The sequence below is a fragment of the Cyanistes caeruleus genome, chromosome 2, assembly GCF_971803275.1.
Source record: "Cyanistes caeruleus chromosome 2, bCyaCae1.hap1.1, whole genome shotgun sequence".
NCBI lineage: Eukaryota > Metazoa > Chordata > Aves > Passeriformes > Paridae > Cyanistes > Cyanistes caeruleus.
The window spans coordinates 78443897-78470238 of NC_141702.1; the positions used below are offsets into that span (position 1 = coordinate 78443897).

The 26342-nt window shown below is 35.8% G+C and overlaps 1 protein-coding gene across 10 annotated transcripts in view; it reads left to right on the plus strand.

Annotated features, from left to right (window-relative positions):
* STRN (striatin) overlaps positions 1 to 26342 on the plus strand; it is a 68976-nt gene that overhangs the window by 21794 nt on the left and 20840 nt on the right. For 3 of the 10 annotated variants that reach the window (XM_086878103.1, XM_086878105.1, XM_086878095.1), the window contains 8 exons: positions 1592 to 1670; positions 3445 to 3609; positions 14931 to 15066; positions 16897 to 17032; positions 20757 to 20867; positions 23159 to 23245; positions 23796 to 23939; positions 26094 to 26230. In XM_086878103.1, coding sequence (XP_086734229.1) covers positions 1592 to 1670; positions 3445 to 3609; positions 14931 to 15066; positions 16897 to 17032; positions 20757 to 20867; positions 23159 to 23245; positions 23796 to 23939; positions 26094 to 26230 — 995 coding nt within the window. The remainder of the gene's footprint in view (positions 1 to 1591; positions 1671 to 3444; positions 3610 to 14930; positions 15067 to 16896; positions 17033 to 20756; positions 20868 to 23158; positions 23246 to 23795; positions 23940 to 26093; positions 26231 to 26342) is intronic. The other 7 variants (XM_086878099.1, XM_086878096.1, XM_086878097.1 and 4 more) reach the window with 4 other exon arrangements.

Here is a 26342-nt window from a genome sequence, read left to right on the forward strand (position 1 = left end):
TAAGATGTATGTCCATATGTTCCCCTCACCCTGTCCCTGGTTTTCCTGCCCAGTTGAGAAAAAAAGTGGAACTGTTGGTAATAGTTCTTCCACATGCGTCTGTGTTGTTTTCTTTATGATCTCTTGGTGAATCTGTAACAGTTTTGGAAGAAAGATTTCAATCTCTTGGTAAAGGGATACTTTAAAAAAAATTAGTTATATATACAGTTGATCTATTTATACCACATATGTTGTATCTTCTGCTATAATTTCCTCATAAAGCAAGTCTCTTCATTCTTATCTGTAAACCACTGCTACTGCTAGCAGTCATCATTTTTGAGGAGACTAAGCACAAGAGATTCTTGCCTCTGGATATACTTAACAGTGCCTTCAGAAGAACGAGTTTTGCTTTCAAAAGGAATTTTCAGGCAGATTTACCTCAGTCATGTTTTAGTAATTATAGACTGAGCTTTAGTAGCTGTGTGTTGAATCCAGCAATGTCCAGTTGTCATTGGAAAATGCTTGTGCATTTGATTATTTCCTGTGGTTACTATTAAATAGATTTGTGAATATGAGATGTCTAAAATTCATATGTCTCTCCTTGCATGTGAATTCTGATTAGTATTTGATAACTTCTTTGGATAGGTGGTAGGGGATTCTTGTGTAGTGTTAATTGAGTTGTTTAAAGGTAAATGACTTCCTGATGAGAAGTCACATATCAAGTTACTCATAGGACTGTACCACAGGTTTTTCTGGTTCTTAAGTCTTGTTTGCACAGGAAATTTGTTCATCCTTTAGTGTTTGGACCACAAGGTTTTCAAGTTTTGTAGAGGCTTTCATAGATAATAAGCCAAGATCATTTATCTGGGGAAGCATATGCATCTCCTCAAGGAGAGAAAAAAACCCCACCATCATGTGCTGTGAAGCTATATATGAAATAAACTTGCAGCTGTTGGTTGCCGGCATTCTGATAGTTTTCTTAAGAGAAAAGCCATGTGATTTTTGTAGATTACTACTAGATGAAGGAGTAACATTTGGTTACAAATTTATGGTTGAGGAAAATGTGATGGAAATTTTTAAACTATTTTCAGGTTAAAAAATAACCCTATTGTTTGTTTGCTTGTTTCTACAAAACAAATACAAATAAGGATTGAATTGATCTGTTGATTTATGTTGAACTGTCAAATATTAAGAAAACTGGGACATTGTAAAACGGTATCGTGCTGCAGTTAGCAGTTAAAGATATTCGTATTCAGACTTAATGTGAGCAGCAATTACCTTGGAAGCCCAAAGCAAAACTTGGACTGTAGACTGAATGCCATTATGTGCCCCTAAAGGAGTTAGGAACGTACTTCATAGAGTATGACTGTTTAGGAGTTAGGACTAGTGGAACTTGCTCTCATAGAGTAGGCTGTAGCTGGAAATCTTTATGTATATATAGTACTACAGTTATGTGCTGTGTGCAATTTTTTTTTCACCCTTCATTATTTGCACTTTGAATTTTGTTATTAAAACATTCCTAATAATTTTAAGGCAGTTTCTCTTCAAGTGGATGGGCATCTTTTATAGAAATAGGAAAAGGAAAAAAAATTAATAAAATAATCTTTTTCAGATGAAGGGAATGAGACAGAGATTCAGCCACAACAGAACAGTCAGCTAATATGGAAACAAGGACGACAGCTGTTAAGACAGTAAGTGTTGAAAAAAGGACTCAAATACTGAATGCAAAGAAAGAATCTGCTAATGAAATAAGATGGTGATGGTATTTGATTTTTCTTCAGTTATATTTTACTGAAAGAAAATTTAGTGTGTGTGATGAAGTTCACTGAGCTTCTGCACTACTTTTCCTTGGGTTTTGAAAAATATATTTCGTAACTTCAGATGAGAAGCCTTGTCAAGCCACAAACACCTAATCTCATTTACTTTTCTTTCACTGAGTATAATCAAACAGTCTGCTTGGGAGAACAGTGGGTCATGACACTTTGCAATTAAAAAGCAAAAGACACGAGTAATTCTGCTAAGAGCTGTGTAAAATAAAAGCAGCTAGCGTTGCAGAAGGAAAAGTTTTACTTTGGCTTACTTAAGTTGCAGAAAAGACTAACATCCAGAAGGTTAGACTAGATGTTTTCTAATTCTCTATTCATCTCAATAAAAAAAATGTCTGTTAATCTAAATTTATTTTTGAATTGTGGTCATAATAACTGAATTAATTGCCATGATATTTGGTGTGTTACAGAGGGTTAAATAAGAGGGGACTGAGACAGTAAGGATGGTCTGGAACTTATATTAAAACACATTTTTCCAAAGAGTTGTGCGAAAGTTAAATTCGTTGGATGGCTTGTACAGGCTTTTCTTTTGCAAGAGCTCAAATCTTTGCATGCATATGGAATAAATGTAAATAGAGTGGTCTTGACTTGGATCAGTGGCTTTGAAGACGAGCCATTCCTTCTCAGCGCAGTTCATACAAGAGTGACGCACTGTTGAATATAGAGTACATATTACTGACAGACTCTGTTTTGCATAGGTGACTTGTTTGATTTTTCTATAGCCAACAATCAGTATTTCTCTCCTAATGTGGTTATGCGAATGATATTGTTAAATAATTGGAGGAAAATGTTCTTGCAGGAAAAGTGCATGTCTCTGACTTGTAACAGCTGTCACTGTAAGATAGTATTTCCCTTCTCTAGAGTTGTCTAGAATATTGGCAATTTAATCAGTTCAGTGCCATTAACTCCATGTTCTAGAGGGAAGGATACAAACCAGTTTTTACTTTTTCTTTTTAAAATTGTTATTTCCCTCCTGCTTCTCTCAGGACAACATGGCATATTGATGAAAGAGCCAGCTTTAAATCTACAGAGCCAACTTTAGGCTATGAGGTTTTCATATAATGATTTTTGCTGTTCAGTCTTTCTATGGATGTCAAAATTTTGCAGAATAAAGAAAAGGCCAGACAAAGATTTTGTCAAGCCTAGTCCACCATAAATAACAACTCTTACTAATGACTGCAGCTATAGAATTTGGTTATTATTCCCTGTTTTCTAGGCTTCTAATAATGTTCACATAAGGACGATACCTGGTGCTTCTTGTATCTAGTTTCCATGTGTTAAAGAATAAAATTACCATGACTGTGCATGCAACTGTGGTGATTTTTTTAAAGCAGTTGTAAACATTTTAACTGAAAGTGCTTTTCCATCCATTTTAGTAAATGAATGAATAACGTATTGTATAACCTCTGACTGCTAGGCTCTCTGATTTTTTTTTTCCTCAGTGACTGTAGAGGCTGGTACTGCAAGAGGCGATCCCTCTGCAGCTGGTACAGGATGATTTACAAGCATGTTTCACCAGCTCAGCACCGTAGTTTGCTAAGCTAAGGGATTGAGGATGAGTTCAGGGAGATGTTTCCACTTCATGTTTTGCCAGAAGTGAGATGTGCAGAGAAGATTAGCATGAGTTCTCTTCCTTCAGGTATCTACAAGAAGTGGGCTACACCGACACGATATTGGATGTGAAATCAAAACGAGTGCGAGCTTTATTGGGCCTCTCAAGTGATGCTTCAGAAAAAGAAAACAGAAATCAAGAGCCAATGGTAAATGGCACAGAGGGCCAGATTAAAGAAAACGCAATGATCGGGTAAGCATCAAGATGACTTTGTTATCATTCTGCATAAATGCACTTAGTGGTGTTGACCAAAATTTTTGTTTACTGAGAAGATTTCAGGATTTTTCCCTAGTTCGAGATTAGAGCAATTCTAACTAATTTTATTATATTAAGCAATAAGTTTGGAAGTAATTCTTTAGATTCACATCTTAAATGCACCATATGTTTTTTTTTCCGTTTGGATGGCAGCACTAAGTCAAATCAAGCCTCTTTTGAGATATGATTGCTAAATGTTTAGAAGTCAGTGTTGTTTCAAGTTAATGGTTTGTTTGTATTGCTGGACACTACTGTGTAGGTTGCAGGCTTTGCTCTTCTAGTCTATGCTGAGTATGAGAGGATAATCTATATAAGAGGAAGATTTTTTTTTTTTTAATTTTTTTTTTTTTTTTTGGTTAAATCTGGAAAACAAAGTCACTCATTACATTCTGAGTCCTGTAAGTTTTTGGTTTTCTACTGATGAATAGACATATGTAAATGTGACTGAAATGTAAAGTATTAATTTCTGTGTTTTAATATTTCTAATACTATTGAAAGTCAAAGACAGCAAAAGCTTGTTCTTATTTCTTCTCTTAAGTAATGTTAAAACTTAAGAGGCATTTCTTAAGATATTGTAGTTGAAAAAATGGAATAATGATGAAAATTATGCAGAAATGTAGGAACAACAGATGAGGTAGCTGTTTCACTAGAAGCAGCACCGCTTTCCTCAGAAATCCTCACTCTTTTCCTTTTCTGTACTTGTGGGTTGAAATTCAAGAACTTAATTTTCTAAGACCTAATACTGTTATATGTTCACCCTATCTTGTACAAAGCATTTGTAAGAGCTCATTTATACCCTCCTGATAGCTGCAGCAACTTCAGGCCAGCAAGTTACATAAGGGCAGAAGTTCATTGTAATTAAATGTAATGCTGTGAGATGAAAAACTTGAATGTGTGAGAAAACCTGTAAGCTACTAAAATATATTGTGTTGATACATGGTTGACAAGTCATGTCCTTTATGTGCAGCAGCTTTGTTTCGAAGAACAAGGAATGCTTGATGGCTTGCAATAACAGTTTTGGTTTGATTTCTGAGGAAGTGGAAGTGTGTAAATAATGCTTCTCCTCTTACACTTCGAAATTTATTTACGTGTATTTACATAGTTTGGAAAAGGTGGATAAGTGTATAAGGTAATTACTTGATGGATGAAATACCGGGACAGTGGTTTTGATGCAGCAGTTTTGGATATATTTGCATTTCTTTCCATCTGCTTGGTTTTGGGATAGAGCTGACATTAGTTTTAACACTTTGTAGTGTTAAATCTTATCCTTACCCCCTGGCTAAGGATATTCACTGGTGGAGAAAAATGAATTCCCTTCCATTATGGCTGTACAAGCTTGTCAGCTGTAAGGCTGATCAGGCTGCACACTTCGAAAAACAGTTCCTGCTTGTGATGCCTGAGATGGCAGACTGCATTATAGAGCTTAGGGAAGGGTTTTGATAACATAATGAACAAGAAGAGACTCCAGGGCTTTACAGTGGAAAAATTTGCCAGGGTTCTTGTTCAGCATGGTCATGTCATCTTCATGGGTGATTTTGAATTTCTGGATATCCACTGAGATCACCCTCACTGGAAGGAGAAAGTCAAGATTTTATTGGAATCCCTTGATTAATCTAAGTACAATACTACCTCTCAGTGCTGGTATTCTTCTGGGTGCATCACACTTCAGACCTCTTTCAATTTTTCTGCCAGGAAGCCTTCTGTGGCTTGCTTCCTGGCAGAGACTGCCTGTTATTTAAGAGCTATTTCATCTTGTGCTACCTCACTGTTTCTGTGACGTGTGGCACTGTTCACCTTCTTCCAGCTGCATCATTAATTGACTCTGAGATTTCAAAGTACAGCTTTGTGGTAGATGCAAATCAGAAATAAGCTCATATTTACCTGTTACCTGTCTCATGTGATGTCAGCATTACTTCAGCTTATATAGAAGAGCTTCTCTTTGAAAAGTATAGCATTGAATAGATGACAGAGGTCTGAGGCACATGGATGTTGCTCCTGAACTCAGGATGTTACTCCTGAACTCAACGGAAATTTTTAGTGAGTGTTTGAAAACTTAATTCAAGCTTTCCTGAACTAGGAAAAATTTAGGTGACTCAGCTAAATTCTGGCTTAGAGTTGAGGGAGGTGGATCCTTTGAAGCAACCTCACCAGTGCTAGGCTGCTTACTGTGAGGGCAAAAGGACTGGCAGTTCCTTTAGCAGCCTCTTGTTATTCCTTGTGTGCATGTTAAGTGAAAAATGGATTTGGGCTCTACAGCAGGCTTTTACAGTTGGAAGGAGTGCAATAAACATGTGTCTGCAGTTTGGTAATGGTAGAAGAGGAAAGTTACAGTGAGAAATTGGAAGAGCAAGAAACCAAACAAAACCTTAGTGCAATTCCAGGAAGTTTAAGGACATATGCGAGTGTTTGTCAGGACCATGAGACATCAGGACAGTTGCAAACTAAAATGCAGGCTGAAGACTCTCTGTGACTGTATGGGTACAGTGAAACTCTTCATAGGAGAAAGCTTTGCTATCACTAAAGAAGCCTGTGAACTGCTCAAGCCAATGCAGTTTGGCAGATTTTCTGGTTCAAAACATATAATGAACATTGATGTCAAATATCTGCTAGCAACTCTGAGGACACTGGACAGCCTGAAAATGTTTTAGTTACATTTGAAGAGCAGAGCACTGGGCAGAAAGTAACGCATAAAAATGGATGTAGTCTAACAAGGAATACACCTCTGTTGAAGTGGGAAAAGACAGCTCATAGCATGTTGGATCTGTTTGATCTTGGAACAACTGCATAATATGCGCCCAGTTGAATCTGTGCATTTTAAGTCTGTGTTTTAGAAAACTGTTTACATGGGGTGAAAAACGTGAGAAGCGGAGTACAGAACTCGAGTAAAGAGAAAACTTGGGGATGAGAAAAGATAAAGACAAATCAATAGGAGTTTGGAAAGAATGTAGGTGAATGTGGTGAAGATAATGTACAATAGAGGGGAAAATGGTACAGTGGAAAACAGAAGGAATGTTTTTATGATTTATGATTTAATGATGCATTTCCAGAACAAAATACACACTAGCACACTAGTTTTTAATTTCCATAAGGATTTCTCCATTATAGCAGTGTAAATTGCAGAAAGAACAGATTGGCTCAACTGCCTTCTGTACAACTGAACACTTGTGATAAATTCCAAAGAAAGGAAAGAGATGGTATTTGATGCTTTTATGCTACCATATGGTTATCTCTTTGAGAGGAGAGAGGGAGTAATGGCGATAGGAAACAAAACTTCCTTTATGTTTTCATTATTTGTTTGGTAGTCAGCTGGTACTTTCTTAGTGAAATTAAAGTGGTGAGCACAAAATAAATTAGTATTACAAAAAGTTCCAGGGCAAGAATGGAAGAGCTGATCTACTTCTCAACACAGTCTGATTTCAGCACAATTTTTGTGTAAGTGTATTCATCTGTGTGTAGTGCTTGTTGCTGCTGGTCAGCCTCCCTCAGAAATACCTCTGTGACTTGCTCTGACTACTTCTGAGCACAATGGAAACCCACACTTTTCTTATTTTTTAGTGTTTTTAATGCCTTTGATTGTTTTAAAGATAATTCCTGGCATTTTTCCTCTGATCTTGAGGATGTGTGGAGTGTATACTTCATGGTGGGTAGGGAGGATGTTTTTACTTAGCTTATTACAGCATTTACAAGTTTTTAAGTTGTTTGTTACAGTAGCACTTGCCTCTTATATGAGTTATGTCTTGTTGTCTGTCCTTTATGCCGATTTCAACAGCTGAGGTTTGGACTCTCAGTGTTTGGGATACCAACACTGAGTTGAGCCTTTTTGTGGGAAAAGCTAGTGAGCATAGGTGATTTGGGGTGATATTGTGAAACTGATGCTGTTTGCTTTGGTATGTAGAAGCATATGATGGTTGATGTCGGGCAAATACTTAACACAATAATATCTATTTGTAGCAGAGAATATGTAACTTGAATTCTGCTAGGCTCTAGTTATTTTAGAAAATTGCTGTCTGGTCCCTCATACCTCAGCTTAGTTTTGTATATCCTAAATGATTGCAGTTACATCAGAGAAGTTCCCCTTCCTTTGGTACAGTAGTGAACAAGCTACTGTTGTCTGAATCTGTTTTAAGCCAAGTCAGTTTCTCTTCATCCTTAGGTGAAGTAGCCTCAGTAGCCTCAGACTTTGTGTTAACTAGCTGCTACATGTGTGGCCAGACTTGTATTCTTACATTGCCTATTTATTTGCCGATGTACAGATCCTCTTGAAAACTTTAGCACTCAAGAAAGACATCATGTGGATTTTGAATGCACCCTGCAAGATTTTGAATCCATAAATGAAATGTTAATATGATAACATGAGCTAGATATAGTCCTGTTTTCACTTATTTCATGGAATTTAAAAGGGAATCAGTTTTCAGTTTCTTCAATCAGCGCACTTGCATTACAAAAGATAAGTACCACTTGGCATGACTGGACTCAAAAATAGATACTAAAATAATAACCTCATAATAATGGTTTAAATTCCTAACACTTGCAGTGAGAGGAATGGGTGCTTTCCCCAAACAAATTGAAACAGAAATGAAAGCTGCCTGCAAATGTAGCTTGTAGCCTTGAACACATGAAAGTACTTAAGTATCTTTACTTCACTTATTACCTCATTTTTAGTAGCTTTATCTTACTGAGTGAAACCTAAACAGTCAAGTCAGTTTACCTTCCTGAAGGTACATATTTGACTATTATTTAGTGTGAGTGGAAGCAAATGTAATAATGGAATAGATCTGGAAAGGGATGAGTATATACCAAACATATGTGTATATATATGCATAGGTATGAATGTCTATATATAAAAATGGTATAACTAGCTCTTGCTAAGGGTTTGATATAATTAGAACTATAAATAGCCAACAAACTTCTTAAAGAAAAATGATCCTGAGTGATATATCAGTCTCTCTCTGAAACTTACTTGCTGCCTTTTCTTTTCCTATTGGACTGCAAAGGGCTTCCACTGCCTATGCTTTACATGAGCAAAAAGGCATCAAGGCTCAGCATTTGAGAGCAAATCTGAAGACCTTTTCAAAAATTAAATATTTTGAAAACTTTATCTTTCTGATATACAAGTCATTCCAACTGACACTTAAGTGAATGAACATCTTTGTATGCCAGAAGACTTTAATAACTTCTTTGCATCTCTAAATCCTATTAACACTGGCCCAAGTAATGAAAATGCTGCATACTGGCTGATGAATGTTGTTTGTTGACTAGCTTATAAAATGGTTTATTTGGGAAAATACCTCTGAATTTATAACCCTCAGGTAATACCTGCCTTGAAAAAGATTTCCAAAATAGTCTGCAAGGAGATGTTGTATTACAAAAATGAAAAAAAAACCACCAAAACAGTAAAAGGAATAAAACAAATAGATTTTGGAATTTTTTTTTTCATCTTTTTTCTGTTTCTCCTTGCCTCCATCTTGCAGTGACCTAACAGGCATTTCAAAGGTACCTGATTCAGGCTAGATCTGGACACTTTCAACAGATACTAAAGCAGAAAAAAAAAAAAAAAATAGATAAATTGGGGTTTTTATGTGAAGAAAGAAATGGACCACACTTCTAATTGGCACCATTCTATGGCTTGAGTATGAGAGATTCTTCTTGGAAATGTTACGTAAGACTCACAGTACAGAAAGAATGGGGAGAAAGAGAGAAGTTGTGCAGTTGGAGAGAGAGAAGCAAAGAGAGAGGAGGTGAATGGAGAAATAACTTACAGAAGTTACTCTGATACCTCAAATATTAAAGTTATTTTTTATTCTTAATACAGCTTGTTTGTTTGATAAATTATTGTTAGCTGACTAGACTTGGCAAGAGAAGTGGTCCTTGATTTTTAAGTGTCATTCCTTTTTAAATCCAGTTTGTATCCAAACCATTTTGTAAGTGTTGCTTACCAGTTGTAATACATATTGCACTAGTTCTTGCATTGTGTGGTGTGAATTCATAGGAGATTTCAAAGGTTGTGACAGAATTAGCCTGGCCTGTGTTCGTTGTGTGTAAATTTTGATGATTGTAAGTGTTCCGTAGTTTTATAAATTATTTTGATATTTTCTGTGCTGCATTATGAAAGACTTTACAGTGTTGAACATCTAATGAACTGTTTTTAAAGACACTCCTCATTGAATCTGCATGCATTTATTCAATGAGTACAGTTTGATAGAATTGAACTATCCACATTGAAAAGACTGTTTTAAAACATGTGATAACTAAATTCTGTGGGGAATTAATAAAACTTATGAAGATGATGCAGTAGCTATTTTGATAGTAGTAGGAAACTGACCCAAAGAAAATGTCTCAAGAAAGAGTATTGTAGAACGGCTCTGAATACTTGGTCACAACAGGTTCTTCCCAGCTGTACAAGCTCCCAGGAACATTTCTCAGCCTAAGATGAACTTGTATTTATTTAACTTTTTTGTGGTATTTCTTCCTGCTTCTGAATTTATCAATAAAATCCTGGTTTTATTTAAGATAACTTGTGTATGTCTTGGATAAAATAAGCAAACAAAAAGGCCTCTACTCTTTCCTTTGAGGCTGAGAGTAGGACTGAGACAGTTACTGGCCTTGTGGTTGGACAGTTCATGGGAGAAGTTTGGGACTCTCCCAGGCCGTGACCACAGACTTTCCAGAGTTATTATCAGCAAAGGAGAAGGTAACGATAGAAATATAGATTGTGTTATAGATTGTGTTAGTTACCAAGAAAATACATGTCTATAATGTGACTTCAGTCAAAGTTAAACTTGACTTTGCAATTTCAAATGTTCTGGATCACCCTGGGAGCAGGGAAGATATCATCAGCATGCTGTTTTAGTTTCCACAAAAGAACTTCACCTTGCTATAGGTTATGGAATTTCACTCATTAAGAAAAAGGATTTCTGTTAAGATAATGCATATTAAATGTTGAGAGCAAACACATTCAGTCTGAACTATACCTTTTTTAAAGCCAGTAATATTTCAGTGCCAGAACCAACTGGATTTTTACTCAAAATACTTGACTCGAGGCATGTCACTGTTGGGCAGAAAATGAAGAGTTGGTTTCATGGCCAGCAGAGCCCAGCAAAGCCAGGCTTGCTTTATTTAAATAGTATATGTGGAATATCCACAAATCTTTTTTTTTTTTTTTTATTTCATGGGTAGGTATTATTATTTTTAGTCTTAAAAGGGCCAAGGGTTTAACACAAATCTGAATAATTGAACATCCTGTAAAATACAAATTATGATCGGATTTTCACAGCCATCACAGCTGCACAGAATTCTGTCAGCTTCTCCTGCAGAGGAGAACACTCCTGTGATTTCAGTTTCATGTTACTTTAAGGGACATAAGTTACTTTGGTTACCATCCCATTTGTAACAAGAATGTTGTGTTTTAAACAGGAAAGCATTTCTTATCTTTGGGAGTCAGAAGTTCCCTGATTCAAGAGTGATATTCACAAAATCTGTGCACTGCCCATCTGTTGTAGTAAGATGGAAAACCAGCAGCATTAGTCTAGCTACAGTTACCTTCTAGCAGTACTTTATTGTTACACTCATGAGAAGCAGTTAGCCCTGTTGTACCGAATTGTGGGTAGGCAGGAGTAGCAGGGTAATCTCACTGCCCCAAAGAATTTCCTGTCTACTTGGAGAAGGCTATTGGAAAGGAGGATGTAGTGGACAGAGTTAACAGTGTGTGATAGAATATATGATACTGTTTAAATGATTTTTGTTGGGTTGGTTGGTTAGGAAGTGCTGAGTCAACTGGGATAAGACTTTCAAGGAAAGAAGACAAAGTTATGTGCTGGAGAGAAAACCATGCAAGAATGTTATTGCAGAGTCCAATTGAGGAATGAGCAGTGGGAAAGAGATTGAGAACAAGCAGCTGAGGAGCATGGGGTTGAGGAAGCCCTGCCACAGACTGGATACTCTGTGCTTTTTGCTTTGGAAGGTTCTGTAGCTTCTCCTGCTGTCTGGGGAGTTCTGGTTTATTCTTCCCCAGCTGATTTTCTTTAGGCAGTATGTCTGGGAAGGAAGGAAAAAGCTGCACCTAAATTCTTGCAATTTAAAATTATGTTCTCCCTTAAATATGTTGTGATACAGGACAGTCCAGGAAAGTGAAATTGTCCTTGTTGAGACCTTTTTAGGGTTTTTGGTCTCTCTTTGTTTGCAACAGGCCCTGTACCTTGCTGTAGTTCTGCCTCACTTGTGCTTGTAATACCACAGTTTATATCAGTCCCTGTTTTTGGAGCTTGTTTTCACCCACTGATTTTTTTAAAAAGTACTCAAAGCTACAAAAGCTCTGGAAATGTTGAATTCTGTTTCTTTTTCTAAAATGGAATTCAAAGTTATTTATTTTACTACCCTATCTCTGGATATATTTTTGACCCTCTGCTTTTTTATGTTGCTTTGTGAATGACCCCCTAAGAGAAAAAAACTAACCAGATGGAAAATTAATGAAACAAGCAAGCTTGAAATTGCCATCAAAGTACAAAGAATAAATTAGCTAAGGCCAGACATTTTTCTTCAATACATCTTATGTTCTTCCTAAGTATTCATGCTGACATCATTATCCAAAATGCATTATGTTCATATGCTGCTGAAGAATGACAAATAGCTCAAATTATTAAATTGCATTTGATTTGACTGCTAAAGTTTATTGGGGTACAGTATAGGAAATCAGCCTGTCTGTCAGCTTGAAACTATCTTCCTGTAGAACCTTTGAATAATTTAAATCTTCTGTCTCTTCTGTTTTCTTTTTTGATCCTTGACAATTCTAATTAAGAATTCTTGGAAGTTGTGTCTTAGCACAAATAATCTTCTGTGGCACTATGCTGACTGTACAGTTTTGTACTGTGCAGGAGTTTTGAAAAACATGATAAATAAGCTACCATGTTTCCCAATGCTTGAGATGTCCATTTACCCCTGTTCCCCACGTTAGTGCAGATACATTATTATGTAAATATATATGTCCTGCCCACTAAAATGTGTAATAACTAATAGGATAGTTGAAATCAGAGCAGTTTATTAAAAAAAATATATGTATAATATATAATCTCTTTTGGGTCACTTTGAACTTCAGTTCTCTCTCAGTGAGAGAGCTGGGTTTAAGAGCAAATGAGTACAGAGCCAAGTCTGGTATGAGTTACTGCGAATACTTGGACCTATAGAAAGATACCCATTTCTTAATAGTAACTTCTCTTAATTAAAATTTTATATTCCATGTGTGGTGTTAGTTCATACATTGCTGTTTACTGGATTATGTCTGATAATTGCTGCTACAGATCATCAGCCATAGTATTTTTACATGGCAAAATACAGAAGAAAAAACCCAGAAATATTAATATAATATAAATTGGATGATTTAGTCAAATAAAAGTAGACATGGACTCTCAGAATTTGCTGGAAGTCAAGAAGTTAGTAAAATGAAGCACATTACAAGTGTTGTCTTAGCAAGATTTTTCTGTTGGAAACAGCAAGGCAACCATACCATACGATTTCTGTGAAAATGTACATTACTACTACAGATTCATGAGGTTATATGCTGCCAAAGTAGTGATTACTTAAGGAAAAATAAAAATAATACAGAGTGTTTCCAGATTTGTCATAGAAACAAGGATCACAATACTGCAGGAAGCAGGGCTAATTTGAAATATGCTTAATATTGTTCCTATCTAAGTTAAGATCTGGAAAAGTGGAAGGAATATTCTTGGAAAAACCGGTGACCATGAAAACATAGTGTACATCATGGTATATTACGCTGCTGTGAATGCAGAATTTCTAATGGCCAGTGAAATCTCTCTTGGTATTTTTGGGCAGTAAAGGTGAGTAAATGAAAAATAAGTACAGTAGCAAATTGTCTTCATGAAATGCAGGTATATTTGGGCTATGAAGAAGCCACTTTGGCTGATTGTTGTCATGTAAGCATAGAATTGCTTGAGCAGAGACTGCAAAGAAGGAAGTGTCCTGCTTATCATGGCTTGTTACACATCAAAACTTTTGCCCTTGGATGCTTCCTGCAGCAGACCTTTGGAAAGTGTTAAGATGAAACACTGGAGTAAGTGGGTGATGGACGGATGATCAGGAGTTTACAAGGCCTTACTGTGTAGGTGTGTTAGCTGACTCAACCTTTTGGAAAGGTTAGCAGAAGGAAGGCACTTGCTGGCAGTCAGGGTGGCTGCACAAGACAATTTAGAGCTGCAATTCTGAAAAGAGAGAGGGGGAGACTTCTGCTCTTTCAGTGGTTGTGAGAATCAAGATGACGTGAATTTAGTGATGAACTATGAAAAACTGCCTACTGATTAAAGGTAAGAAAACAGTAAAGCTTGTCTTCACTGCTGTAAAGCCATCTAAAGAGTGTGCCAGGTTTTACTGGAAGTAATTGTAACAATTCAAAATGAATAAATTTTGAATTTATTTTTACCACTGTATCTTTCAGGGGTTGATGGAGAAGTGCATCTTCTGCATAGAAAACATAGATCCTCTTGATAATTTTAGGACTGCTTTATCTGTACTTTTGTCAGTTTTAATAATTGTTACAGTCCTGTTTCTTGGATTCTTCCTCTTGTTTTTAATAACCCTTATGCTTCCTGTTCTGAGGCACTGCCTAAATTTCTGCCAGCACAATCATAATTTTACTTAATCTTCATCCATTTCCTTATTGTTTAATGTAAATTGAAATATTATTTAGTCATCAATTATATTTTCCCATTATATTCTTTTATAGTAGTATATTTATCATGTCTTAAAAGCTAATGAATGATAGATCTAGAGTTTGGTGTTTCCCAGCAAGATGAGGAACATCAGCTAGCAGGAGCAAAGTTTTCCTGTACGCTGATATACATGTGGGAACCCAGCCTGGTAGCTGTGGCTCATGTCCTTGTTGCTGAGGCTTTCAGTAATTGCATAGCAGTATTGATGTTGCTTTGGGCACGTGTGAGATGAATGTTGCTTTAAAATGCTTTTCAAATAAAAAATTGAAGTGTCTGTCCTGGGAATGGCAGCCATACTAAGAATAATTGTTGGTTCTAATAAATAGTTTTGTTGGTTCTAATGATACAGTTTATGTCTATTGTTTAGTTCTTTAGCCACTAGAATTTTTTTACCTGTTAACAGTTAATTTTTAATTGTAGGCTTATTTCAGTCTTACATGTTGTTGGACATTATAATACAGAACAGGTTAGTAATTGCAAAAGAGTCTTCATTGTGATTTCTTTTGTCTCATGATGGTGGTTGTTGTTGTTGTTTAGGAAACCTGAATTGACTGACTCTGCCTCTCTGCTAGAGACCTTCAAGTTTCTTGAAAATGCAGCTGCAGATTTCAGTGATGAGGAAGATGAAGAAGATATTGAAGGAAGAGAGAAAACAATCATTGATACTGCAACAGTGAGTGGAAAAAATAATTGAAAAAGTTACGAAGAACAGAAAAAGTGAGATTAATGAGGTGCCTATAAGCAAAGTATATGACTGTGTATGTACACATGCAAATCATGAATACATCTTTATGATGTTCTGTCCAAGCATGTGTGCATAAGAGGAATTATATATGCATTTCTAAGTTTGTGCATACAAGTTATGCTTTGCCATCTTTATTGCTCTAAGTTAAATTAAATTTTTCTAAAATTCTCTTTACTATTCCATGCTGACTAATGTTTTTGAACTGGAACATGATTTTTAAGGTATCAGATGTCCTTTTTTTACAGTTCTCAGCTTAGTTTGAAGGTATTGTTCATAATGTTCCATGTCAGTAATTATTCTTGAATATTTATTTAAAAAATATTGATACTTAAAATGACTTGTTGAAAGTTGTCTTAGAGTACAGAACTGAAATAGAATTGTATTTATAGCTTGTGGAAGGAAGAAGTGTAACTGGAAGAACTCTAATGTAGTTAGGAAATTTTTTTGTTTGTTCTGTCAAATGCCTTAATGTCACTAATGATCTATACTTCACTGTATGATTTGTTTATGTGGTCACATAGATACATACAATCAGTATTCCTCTTTAAAATTAAATTTATTCTGTGAATTGTGTTTCCTAAAAATTGAAGCAGATAAAAGGTGATGGATGTGATTGTTTCTATGGTCAGTTTTAAGAATTAACACTAAAAAATGGATTGGTTTTATGGCATTTTTAAAGGGGATCTTTTCAGATAATTTCTGTCATTCATGGACTCAACTAATGTCTGAGACTCTTCTGTTAAGTTCTATATAATATACAGTATGTTCCCTAAGCCTGCTGAAGAAATTAAGCTTGAAGTTTAGAATTGCTTCAGGTTTAGAAATTGGTTCACTGTATTTAGAGGAAGTACAGTCACTCATCCTCATGAGCTGTGGGATGTTGGACTATGTATTGAAGTCTTTACAGACTGACCCTTATCAAGGTTCCAAGTAAAAACATTTTGATTAATGTAAATTTTCTATTTCTGTAGAAGTAAAAATTACGGTACAGTTTTCATGTATCATGGTATCAGCTTACCAGTTGGTCAAATAACTGCAAAGAATCTAGTTCGTTTTGATTATTGAGGGAAAAGTGAATTTTTTGTGGGAAACTGAAGATTAAATTCTTCATTAAAACATTTTTTTTCTTTTACCATAATTTGCTTTTGAATCTGAGAGGGAATTGCATTTTTAACATGCTTAAGTAGTAATAACATCTGAAAAAGCATTCAGGATGGAATGATTTACAAAGTCTAAGAAGATCAGTTCTTGTTAATTCCAGGGTTTGGGGTTGGTTTATTTGTTTCCTGGAGTTGTGTCTTGGTCCACATAGAGAATGATTTCAGAATTGAAAGTTAGGCTATTTTCAGAGAGGCAGACTGAGATTGGTTTTGCTGAAGTCTTTTCTATGGCATTCTTGTTTGGTTTTTTTTTTTGTGGGTTTTATGTGTTTTTCAAAAATGTTTTAAGAGAAAGTTTGAACATTCTGGTATTAAAAAAAAGAAAGTAGTGGTTTAGATTAGTGTAGGTTCATTTTCCACATGATTGATCATTGATGGCCATAGGAAAAAAGAGCTACCCACAAGTTTCATTTTCACTTAGAAGTTTGAACAAAGTCTGCATATTATTCCAGATTTGCTTATTACTGTGTACTTTTCAGCTTCCTCTTCAACTTCCTGTTTGGATTTTGCATAGAGGACAAGACAGTACTGCTTGGATTAAAATTGTGTTTGTAACTTAATTCAGCTTTTTTTTTCCCTTTCCTTTCTGACCCTTCAGATTGTAAGGAAAAGAGTGTTATCTGATAGCAGTGAAGACAGAGATACAGAAGAAGCTTTGAAAGAGTTTGACTTTTTGGCTACCTCAGATGATGGTGATGGGGAATCAAGAAGTTCGGGAGATGGAACAGACTGGGGTAAGGAAATTTGATGGATCATACCTGGAGGAAAAAAAAAAAAGTGCTAACAATATATTGTGTCTGATCAGTTCACTGAATGAGCTCTCTGTCAGGATCATAGTATCTTTTGATTATTTCTACTATTTCTATTTCTGTTTTATTATCAGTAAGTAATTGGCAGGCTGAAGTCTTCTTTATACAATATTCTCTTTTTTCTGCTCATTCCTATAATGTAAAGATTCTTCAAGGTTTTTGCCTCAGGTCATTTTTCCTTTCCTTTAATTCTAAGGCAGATAGAATTTAAATTTTATGAGTGGTATTTCAATGTATTTTTCCAGTGACCCATGTACATTAAGGGCTCTGATAAAGCTGTATTTTCCAATTGTGATATGCAAGTTATTTTGTCATTTTTGCTTTCTTCCACTTTGATGCAGAGAGTAATGTGAGTCATAAAATCCAAATTAGTTGTACTCTTATTGTGGTTTAGTAATTTAGATAATATGAACTGTTCAGTTGCTCTAACTTTCTTTTATAATTTAGCAGGATAATGTATCTTTAAGTCTGCTAGCCATAGAGAGACATTTCATAAACTGCTCTCTGTCTTTTGAGGTTCACATCCTGCAAGCCAAATTGCCACCATCCAGTTTACCTTGACATAATTAATCTGCCTAAATCCTTTGTGTAGAGAAGGGGAGAAAGAAGAGAACTGGTTAAATACCTTGATAGGAAGTTGTTTCCTACATAAGCTGCTCTGGAAAGTCTTAAAGATAAGTGGACACAGAGGGGGCTATTGATGATGATGGGAAATAACTGAGCTGCAACTGTGACAGGCTGATAAGCCATGGTAGCTGTGGCTCTCACATGAGCTGTTGGCTCCAAGATGTTGTATTGCACTAAAGCCATGTCCATCTCCTGGCTGGACTCCAAGTTACTGTTCAGTGTGGTGTAGTCTCTGCTTAAGAGGATGTTGTAATATCATTATATACAGCAGCCAGTATTCTATTCACCAAACAAATTTAAAAATACTTCTCTTAAGAAAAATCAGATACTGCTCTTTAATACTAAATACTAAAATTTTGTACATTTATGCTTGGCCAGTGCAGCTATTGTTGCACCTGTGTCACCAAAAAGTCAGTATCCCAACAGGAGCTTTTTATTCTCTAATTCACACATCTGGTTTATTTTTGAATTCATTGATGACATCTGAGTACAAGTGAGCGGAAGTCTAACATTTAAAATAAATTGCTTTGAAAAATAGTAGTTTCATTTCCAGAAATGCAAAAGGGTTTTTTTTTAGTTAGAGGTATTCATGTTTTTCAATTACTTCTTTCACAACCTGTGTCTTTAATGGTAACTAGATGAGACTAGAAGTTTCTTCAGGGAGCTCCCTTTATAAATCACTTAGGTCAATTTAAGTGAAACTGTTAAATGTAGTACAGTAGAGTGATGTTGTAGTGAGGGACAGCAGCAAACAGAGGAAATTCTTTCTTCATTTTGGATTCCAAGTATTACTGCTCAGTTACAGTCATCTGTTGAACTGATTTGTCTTGAAATGTCCTCAGATGTTTTCTGGTAATTTTTAAACTATAAAGCACTTGAATACCAATAATTCAGGATCCACTTCTGAAGTTGAATAGTATCTCTGGGATGTGTGGGAAGCATGCTGGGACAGTCTGTAGAAAATTAATGTATTGGGTGTTATCCTGGCAAAAACACAATCTAATAAAAATCTATTTAATTTTTTTTTTTTGGTTATTGTTGTAGTTGTTGTTGTTGTAGGAGAGAAAAAAGTCTTGTCTATGCAGGGAGGAAAACCGTGATAAAATTTTCAAATGAATTCCAGAATGACTAGCTACTTGTTTCTCTGAAGTATGGTTATCTTATATCTTTTTTGAATTCTTTATGCAATTCTTGCTCATTAGTGGTAATTGAGGTATATGCATTAAGAGGACATGACTTAGCTAATATTCTATTCCACAATCAATTTCAGAGTCTCACTTGAGCTTACTACTGCTTGTTTTCATACCTTTTCTTAAAAGACTTCAGCTGCTAAATTTTGTCTTAATCTAACACGCAGTGAGGAGAGCATCATGACTGAAGGGTTCAAAGGAGTGAGAAAGCACCTTAAAAAGTAGCTTCTCCCTCTGTGATTCAAGTCTGAGGAGAGTTAGGCTCTGTTTTCTCAACATGTGCATCCGGTAGTTAGAGGCCACACTAAGAAGCCTTTTTTTGCCGTCACTGAACTCTCACAGTAGTCTAAGCCCCTCCTTGTAGCTCATCTGCTTCAGCTTCCAGAACCATCTTAGGGGCTCCCTTAGACTTGCTACACTATGCCAATAATAGGTACTTAGGACTCTACCTATAAGTGTTTCTCAGTATTAAAATTATTATATTGGATGGAATACTCAAAAGTGTGGTCTCACAAGTGCCCAACACAAGGGAACAGTCACTTCCCTCACCCTCTTGGTTACGTTCTTGATACTACAACCCAGAATATTGTTAGTTGCTTTTGCTGTAAGAATATGTTGCCGAATCCTGTTGATAGAGGATCCCTAGGTCTTTTCAGCATTATGCATTTTTGACAAATCAGTCACAATAATAACCCATGTGTGGTTTTTTATCTTCTGTCCAGTCATACTGTCACTTTCAGACTGTGATTGATAGTGTTGTGCTTCCTCTACAGACATTTAAGTTCTACAGCTTAGTCTGAGGATAAGTTTATTATTGTTTGTGTTTTGAAAGGTCTAGAATAGCTTATCAATGTAGAAAGCAAATGTGGTCTGAAAGGAATTAATCTTTAAATAATAACGTTGAGATTTTAATGAGAAAACAAAGCAAAAAGAAAACGTGTTTCAAAGATTTTGGAGCTGTAATGGTCATGAAAATATATATAAGGAAAAGCTGTGTTACCTCCCCTCTTCTCGCAAATTATTTTTCTAAGCTGCCTCAGGACAGCCTCCATATATGGAAAAAATTACTCGGGGGATTTGAACTCATATAACAAGTTTTGTTCAAAATCTCTAAATACTGTAGAATTGAAATAGAATTCTATTCTGTATCGTGTCACAGAGGAAGCAATTTGAGGGAGATGTTTAGGAAAAAAAACAAACCCAAAACAAAATATGGGGATTTTTTTTTCATTAGGTATGCTCAAGTGTTTTGGACTTTTTTTACAAAGATTACTACCGCAGGCCTTCATCTTTTTGTGAATTTTCATGGCATTAGTGCTCTAATGGTTTATTTAAACCACAGTGACATGAATACTGGGTTCCAAAATGATTTCAATGTGCTACTGCTTTCTGTAAATGACAACATAGCACAAAGACAATAAAATGAGAATTTGAAATGCAGTGACACAACATCTGAGTTGTAAAGTTATGTTGACAAGTAACATAGCTGTTTCTTCTACATATAATAATTCTTTCTGTGGAGGAAAGAAAAAGCTGAAAAATACATCCTCATTTATTGTAAAGTAAATGTCGCTTACATTTATGGACAGCTATGTGCTTGGTTATGGGAATTAAACACATGAAATTTCATCTCAATTTTTTGATTAAGAACATTCTGAACAAACAGAAGTGGAATGTGAGTAGCAGTTTTACAGCTTTCACAAGCTTGGTGCTATTTCTGTCTGTTTAAAATAAAAGACAAATGCCGTTGACAGCAGCTGTTGCCTCCTTCAGTGGAGATCACTTGGTGACATTATTGAAAAAGGATGTTTCATTTGTTTCACTTTGTTTAGAAAAGGAAGACCAGTGTCTCATGCCTGAAGCCTGGAATGTCGACCAGGGAGTTATAACCAAACTCAAGGAACAATACAAAAAGGAGCGCAAGGGGAAAAAGGGGGTGAAGAGTAAGTGGAAAACATTGCACCTTAAAATCATAAATCTCACATCTTTCACACCCTTAATTCTATCTCTCTTTCAATGTTTTCCTAAAATTACTTACTCTTTTACTTTGCTGCTCCTGACTGCTTTCCTGTTCACCAGTTCTCAGGGGTTGAAATTAATGACAGACAATCAAGTTACCCAATAAATAGTTGAATTAGATGTAACTTCTTCCAACCAAGTGTTGGGTTAGTTAAAAATTCTTGCTTTGAGCATGGTTTGTACATTCATTATTCAGATACTTAAATTGTAAAAGGCATTGTTTTAATACTTCACACTTTAATACAGAAGACTTCAGAACCCTTTCTTAGCTGGAAACATGCCAGTTCCACAGGAAGAGTTAAAGTCTGGTATATAAATAAACAAAGAAAGAAACCAAACTGGAAACTCTCTTGAGTATCCTATTAGATGACAGTGGGAGAAAACAGGTTAATTTCTACCCCTGTTTATACTTGACATTCACAACATGAAAGTCATGCTGTCATCATAATTTGTTATGCAGGGCTCGAAATAGGAAGCAACTATGACCATCAGTTTATTTGTGAATCCTAGGATTTATTTGTTGACTTTCATATCTCTGGGACTAGCCTTTAAAAAAGTTGGTATTGTTATTAAAAAAAACAAAACCAAACTGTGAACAGTATCTGAAATGCAGTTTCTAGCCCTGTACTTTTTTGTTACATTTCTTGAAAAACAGATATGTTTTGTAAAATCAATGGGTTTTGATAGGTAAGCCGTAAACTTTTTGAACTCAGATGAGAGTTTAAAATTAAACACTGTATCCATGGCTGTGTTTCAAATACCTAGCCATATTGAGAATTCATGTGTGAAAGATGTATGTTAATAATATTGCATGTAGCCTGGTAAGAAATTTCAGGGATGTTTCTCCCTTTGTGGGAAGATGCTTATGAATACCAAGAAAATTCTCACTTCCAAAGAGATATGCATAATGGTACAAATATGTCAGAACCTCACGTCATTGAGGCTGACTTGTTTTATTACTTTTTGTATTGATATTCTCATGAGCTGCGGCTCAGCTGTCAGTTATGTGGCTGAAATTATGTTATGAAATACAAAAACTAAACCTCTCTTTTCTTTTCCAAATTTTTTTTTAAAAAAAGGTGAATAATTACCATGCTTTAAATTTCTCAAGTAATATTTTTTTCATCTTTGGAATAATTTAATTTACTGGAAGTTAATTGCAAGTCTGGCAAGAAGCTGAACTGGCTAACTAAAGTGTTCATGTTTAACAAAATTGATTCTAAATTTCTTTATGGTTAAGATAGGGCATGCCAGTATATGATTACGATGAAAGTGATTTTTGTAGCTTGTCTGTTATTTTTAAAATATACAGACATGTTATGTAGTTCAGGGTAAAATAGCTGTAAGGTTAGTTTAGCAGAAATTATTTAATCCAAGTATTGAAATTCTGCTCTTGAACAGCTGTTGTCTTTTTATTTTTGATAAAACTTAATTGTTAATATAGACGTAAACATTATTGGAATATGTTTATATCATTATGAGAAAAACTCATGATGTGAAGACAGCACCGGGGCATCCAGTGCTTCTTCATGAAGATAACTGCTGCTCAGTACCTTTTGGATTGATTTGATTGGTTTGATCTTGGGAGACAAAGTGATTTACTGTAGCAGTGAAATTAAGCATCTTTCCATGGACAAACCATCATTGGAGGGGCATCAATGCAGAAAAATCAGGAAGAATCAGAGCCTGTTTTCAGTTATTCATAATACTGCACGTAGTGAAGAAGAATGTGAGGGAGGCTGTCTGGAGAAAAAAGAAGGGACTAAATAACATTAAATTTTACAAAGTTTGTTTCCATTACTTTAATTTCATCATATATGGTGCTTAGCCACTGAACTGCTACTAAGTAAAATACTGTTTTTATAGTAAAACAATCTTGCAAAATCCTTCTTAGTGTGTTTCTAGATTGAGTAATATTTTGGTGACAGACAAGTTAAATACAATTTAGTTTATTATCAGTCATTATGGTTAGGGTGGACAACGTAGCATTTGCAACTGCATTAGTAAACTCATGATTTTGCAAGGCTGTAGTAAACATTCCTATGAAGTAATAAGAGAATAGAATCATAGAATGGTTTTATAAGACAATACATATATTAGAGTACACTACTGTGTTAAAGCTGCTTAAAAATAGCTGTATTATTTACTGGTCTAGGAAAAAACATAATGGACTATGGGTAAGACATTTTCCCATTCTTAATTAAACTTACAACAGGAAAAACTACCGAAGATATGTTTCAGCCTCAATCCTATATAAAACAGTCAAAACAGGGATGTGGGAAAATGATGGAGCAAAGCACAGGTAAGTGTCAAGGAGGGCATGGGTCTTCACCATATGTAGCTTCAGGAAGTAGGCCAGTGAATCCAGTTGCATTTTTATTTTAATATAACTTTTTGGATCATATAGTTCACGATACTACACTACTGCACAAATAAATTTAAATTATAATGTTGTCATAAGAATATGCTGCACAAAGTACCTGATGCACAAATTCTAAAATATTCACAGATGTCAGCTATTGTTTTAGCAAAGTAAATATTCTAATAATCTAAAGTGTGACTCAGTTGGCGGCATTCTTCAGCATCCCGTACAAGTAGCACTATGAGTTCATACATATGGGGAAAATTGTGCGTTCACAGTTCTCAGTTGCTTCTATCACTTTCTTCTTGAAATTCATTTCATGCTGGATAATTAATTACTGCTGAAATAAGTGCTCATTAGTTTTTCTGTGGTAATGTCATAATGCAAGGTAGGATCCATTGTTGCATGTGCTGCTATAGCATATCTGATATAAGGAGTGTCATCGTGAACTATGCCTAAACCCTTTAATTTTTTGGTTTTTTCTGGTTAGGGCCCAACAGGTCAAAGCTGCAAGATATGCTTGCAAACTTGAGAGATGTTGATGATCTCCCTTCATTACAACCATCTGTTGCACCTTCTTCTAGGCCCAGTAGCTCAAGGCTCATTGAACATGAGATAAACAGGACGGATGAAGGTAAATATTAAAAAAGTGCATACCCCTTTGTAAAGGGTGGATGTTTATAGTTACTTAAGGATTATCCTCTAAGACTTTCCAAGCACTTCACATTCTGATTGCAAGTTCCAACTGTGATAAATGACATTCCCATTCCTCCATTATGATCACTATTAGTAAGGTCAAGACACCTACCTAAGTTCAAGTCTTGGCTGAATACCTATGAGCGTGATGGAAAAAAAATAATTTGGCACTTAGTGGCTTTGTAATATGACCATCCTAAATCACTTGCTTTTGTTTGCACTCAAGCCTGGCAGACAAGCGTGGACCATAAACTCTGAGGACATAAGAGCATCATTTCTTTTCCCACTGACATAATTTTAAGTGTACATATGTATACATACACACACACAGGCTTATCCTTTTTTCCCAGGTGCAAAGATAGAGTCCCTGCAGGTAAACACAGATGCCTTACTATAGCTTTCAGAAGCACGTGATGATTGTGTAGTGAATCATACTGAACAATTTTCAGCTTGGCAGTTTATAAAATTCTATAACATGTTGCAGTAATTAAGAAAAATGCTCATAGGGGCTAGCCCAAGTATGGAGAGCTACGCATGCGTCTTTGTAATGAAACACTACTATTATGTCTGAAAAATGCCAAGTCATCTGTTTGATTCAATATTTGAATTGCTATAATATAGAGCATAATAACATATGCTATATGAGGCTGTATTAATTTGCCAAATATAGCAACCTTCTAGTACCTAAACAGAGCTTGCAGGAGAGCTGGAGAGGGACTTCTTACATGGGCATGTAGTGACAGTACAAGGGAGAATGGTTTCAGACTGAAAAGAAGGCAGGTGTAGATTAGATTTTAGGAAGAATTAGGAAGAATTCTTTACTGTGAGGGTAGTGAGACACTGAACAGAAAGTTCAAAGAAGCTGTAGATGCCCTGTCCCTGGAAGTGTTCAGTACCAAGCTGGATGGTGCTTTGATCAATCCCATCAAGTGGAAGGTGTCCCTGCCTATGGCAGGGGGCTAGAACATGGTGTATCTGTAAGGTCCTTTCCAAACCAAACCATTCTATGATTCTGTGGTATCATGTGGTATCTATTAAAATGGTAAATACGTGTTTTGAAAAACGTGCAAAACATGAGTTCCACTTAGCAGTCTTTCAGTGAGAGTGAAAAAGTAGGTCGGCCAACTTATAATTAAGATGCATAAAAAGCCCTGGTGTGTGGAATAGTTACCAAAGATCTCAGTGATTCTGCTTCCTTCATGCTCAGTGATTTTCTTTATGAAAGAAGGGTGTAACTTAGCAACGCTTTGAGAAGTGGAAGAATTTTTTGTTGAATGTTCCCTTTCTAACTTTTCTCACATGTACTGAGAACTATATTAGCAGAGCTCTATTTTCATGTCCTTTCAGTAATGTGTTTTTTAATGCTGAGACTCAAATGGATTCTCAGAAAAAAGGACAGCTGATTGTTACCAGTCTGAGTTCAATATTACTATTAACTGTGTATTTCTTTATAAAGCTGAGACACCATAATATTTTGGGCACACATGTTTTTATTTTTTTATTCTAGTAAGTTTTCAAACCTGATGTCCTGTATGTATTGTGTGTTGAGTGAAATATTGCATTGTGAGTTCAAAAGACAGGAAAAGAGAAGGGTAGTATAGACTTTGGGGTGGAGAAGATAAAAGATGTTTGTGATTTAAAGGTAATCACTAAGAGACCTAACCAAAGAGCAGTGCTTGAAGGGGTTTTATGTGGGCTGCTCCCACCAGCTGTTTTTATCTACATTTTTGTTGCTTCTTCAGCACCTATTTGCATATTTTGTAGCTGAGTTGGGGAAGATATTTTCTGTGTTACTTGTGCATTATATATGGATGAATGGTGGCACACCCTTCCTGCCCGTGGCTGGCTCCATTCACTGTCTGGAGTCGCACACACCTCAAATGTAGGTGTGTTCAGAGGGTGCTGTTTATTGGTAAGTACAGTGATTATCTTTTGAGTAGCTGGTTTTCCATGCATCTCTGTGTATCTTTTTGCCCTTGGCTATTTGAGAGATACGTAGCATTCTGAAAGTGGAAAATGTGCTTTTATTGTGCAGTGTAGTATAAACCTGTGTTTCAGGATTTTTTTGTTTGTTTGTTTTGTTTTCTTGCAGTGGAAGCTTTAACATTCCCTCCATCCTCAGGGAAATCTTTCATTATGGGAACAGATGAAGCCCTTGAAAATGAACTGGGTCTTGGAGAACTGGCAGGCCTTACTGTAGCAAATGAGGCAGATTCGCTGACTTATGATGTAAGTGGTTATTAATGGTAACTCAACATCCTTCTGTCTTGTTGAAGGCAGATGCAAGTTACTTGTATGTAGACTCGGCAGAAAACATTCTCCAGTTAAAATTATGCTGCTA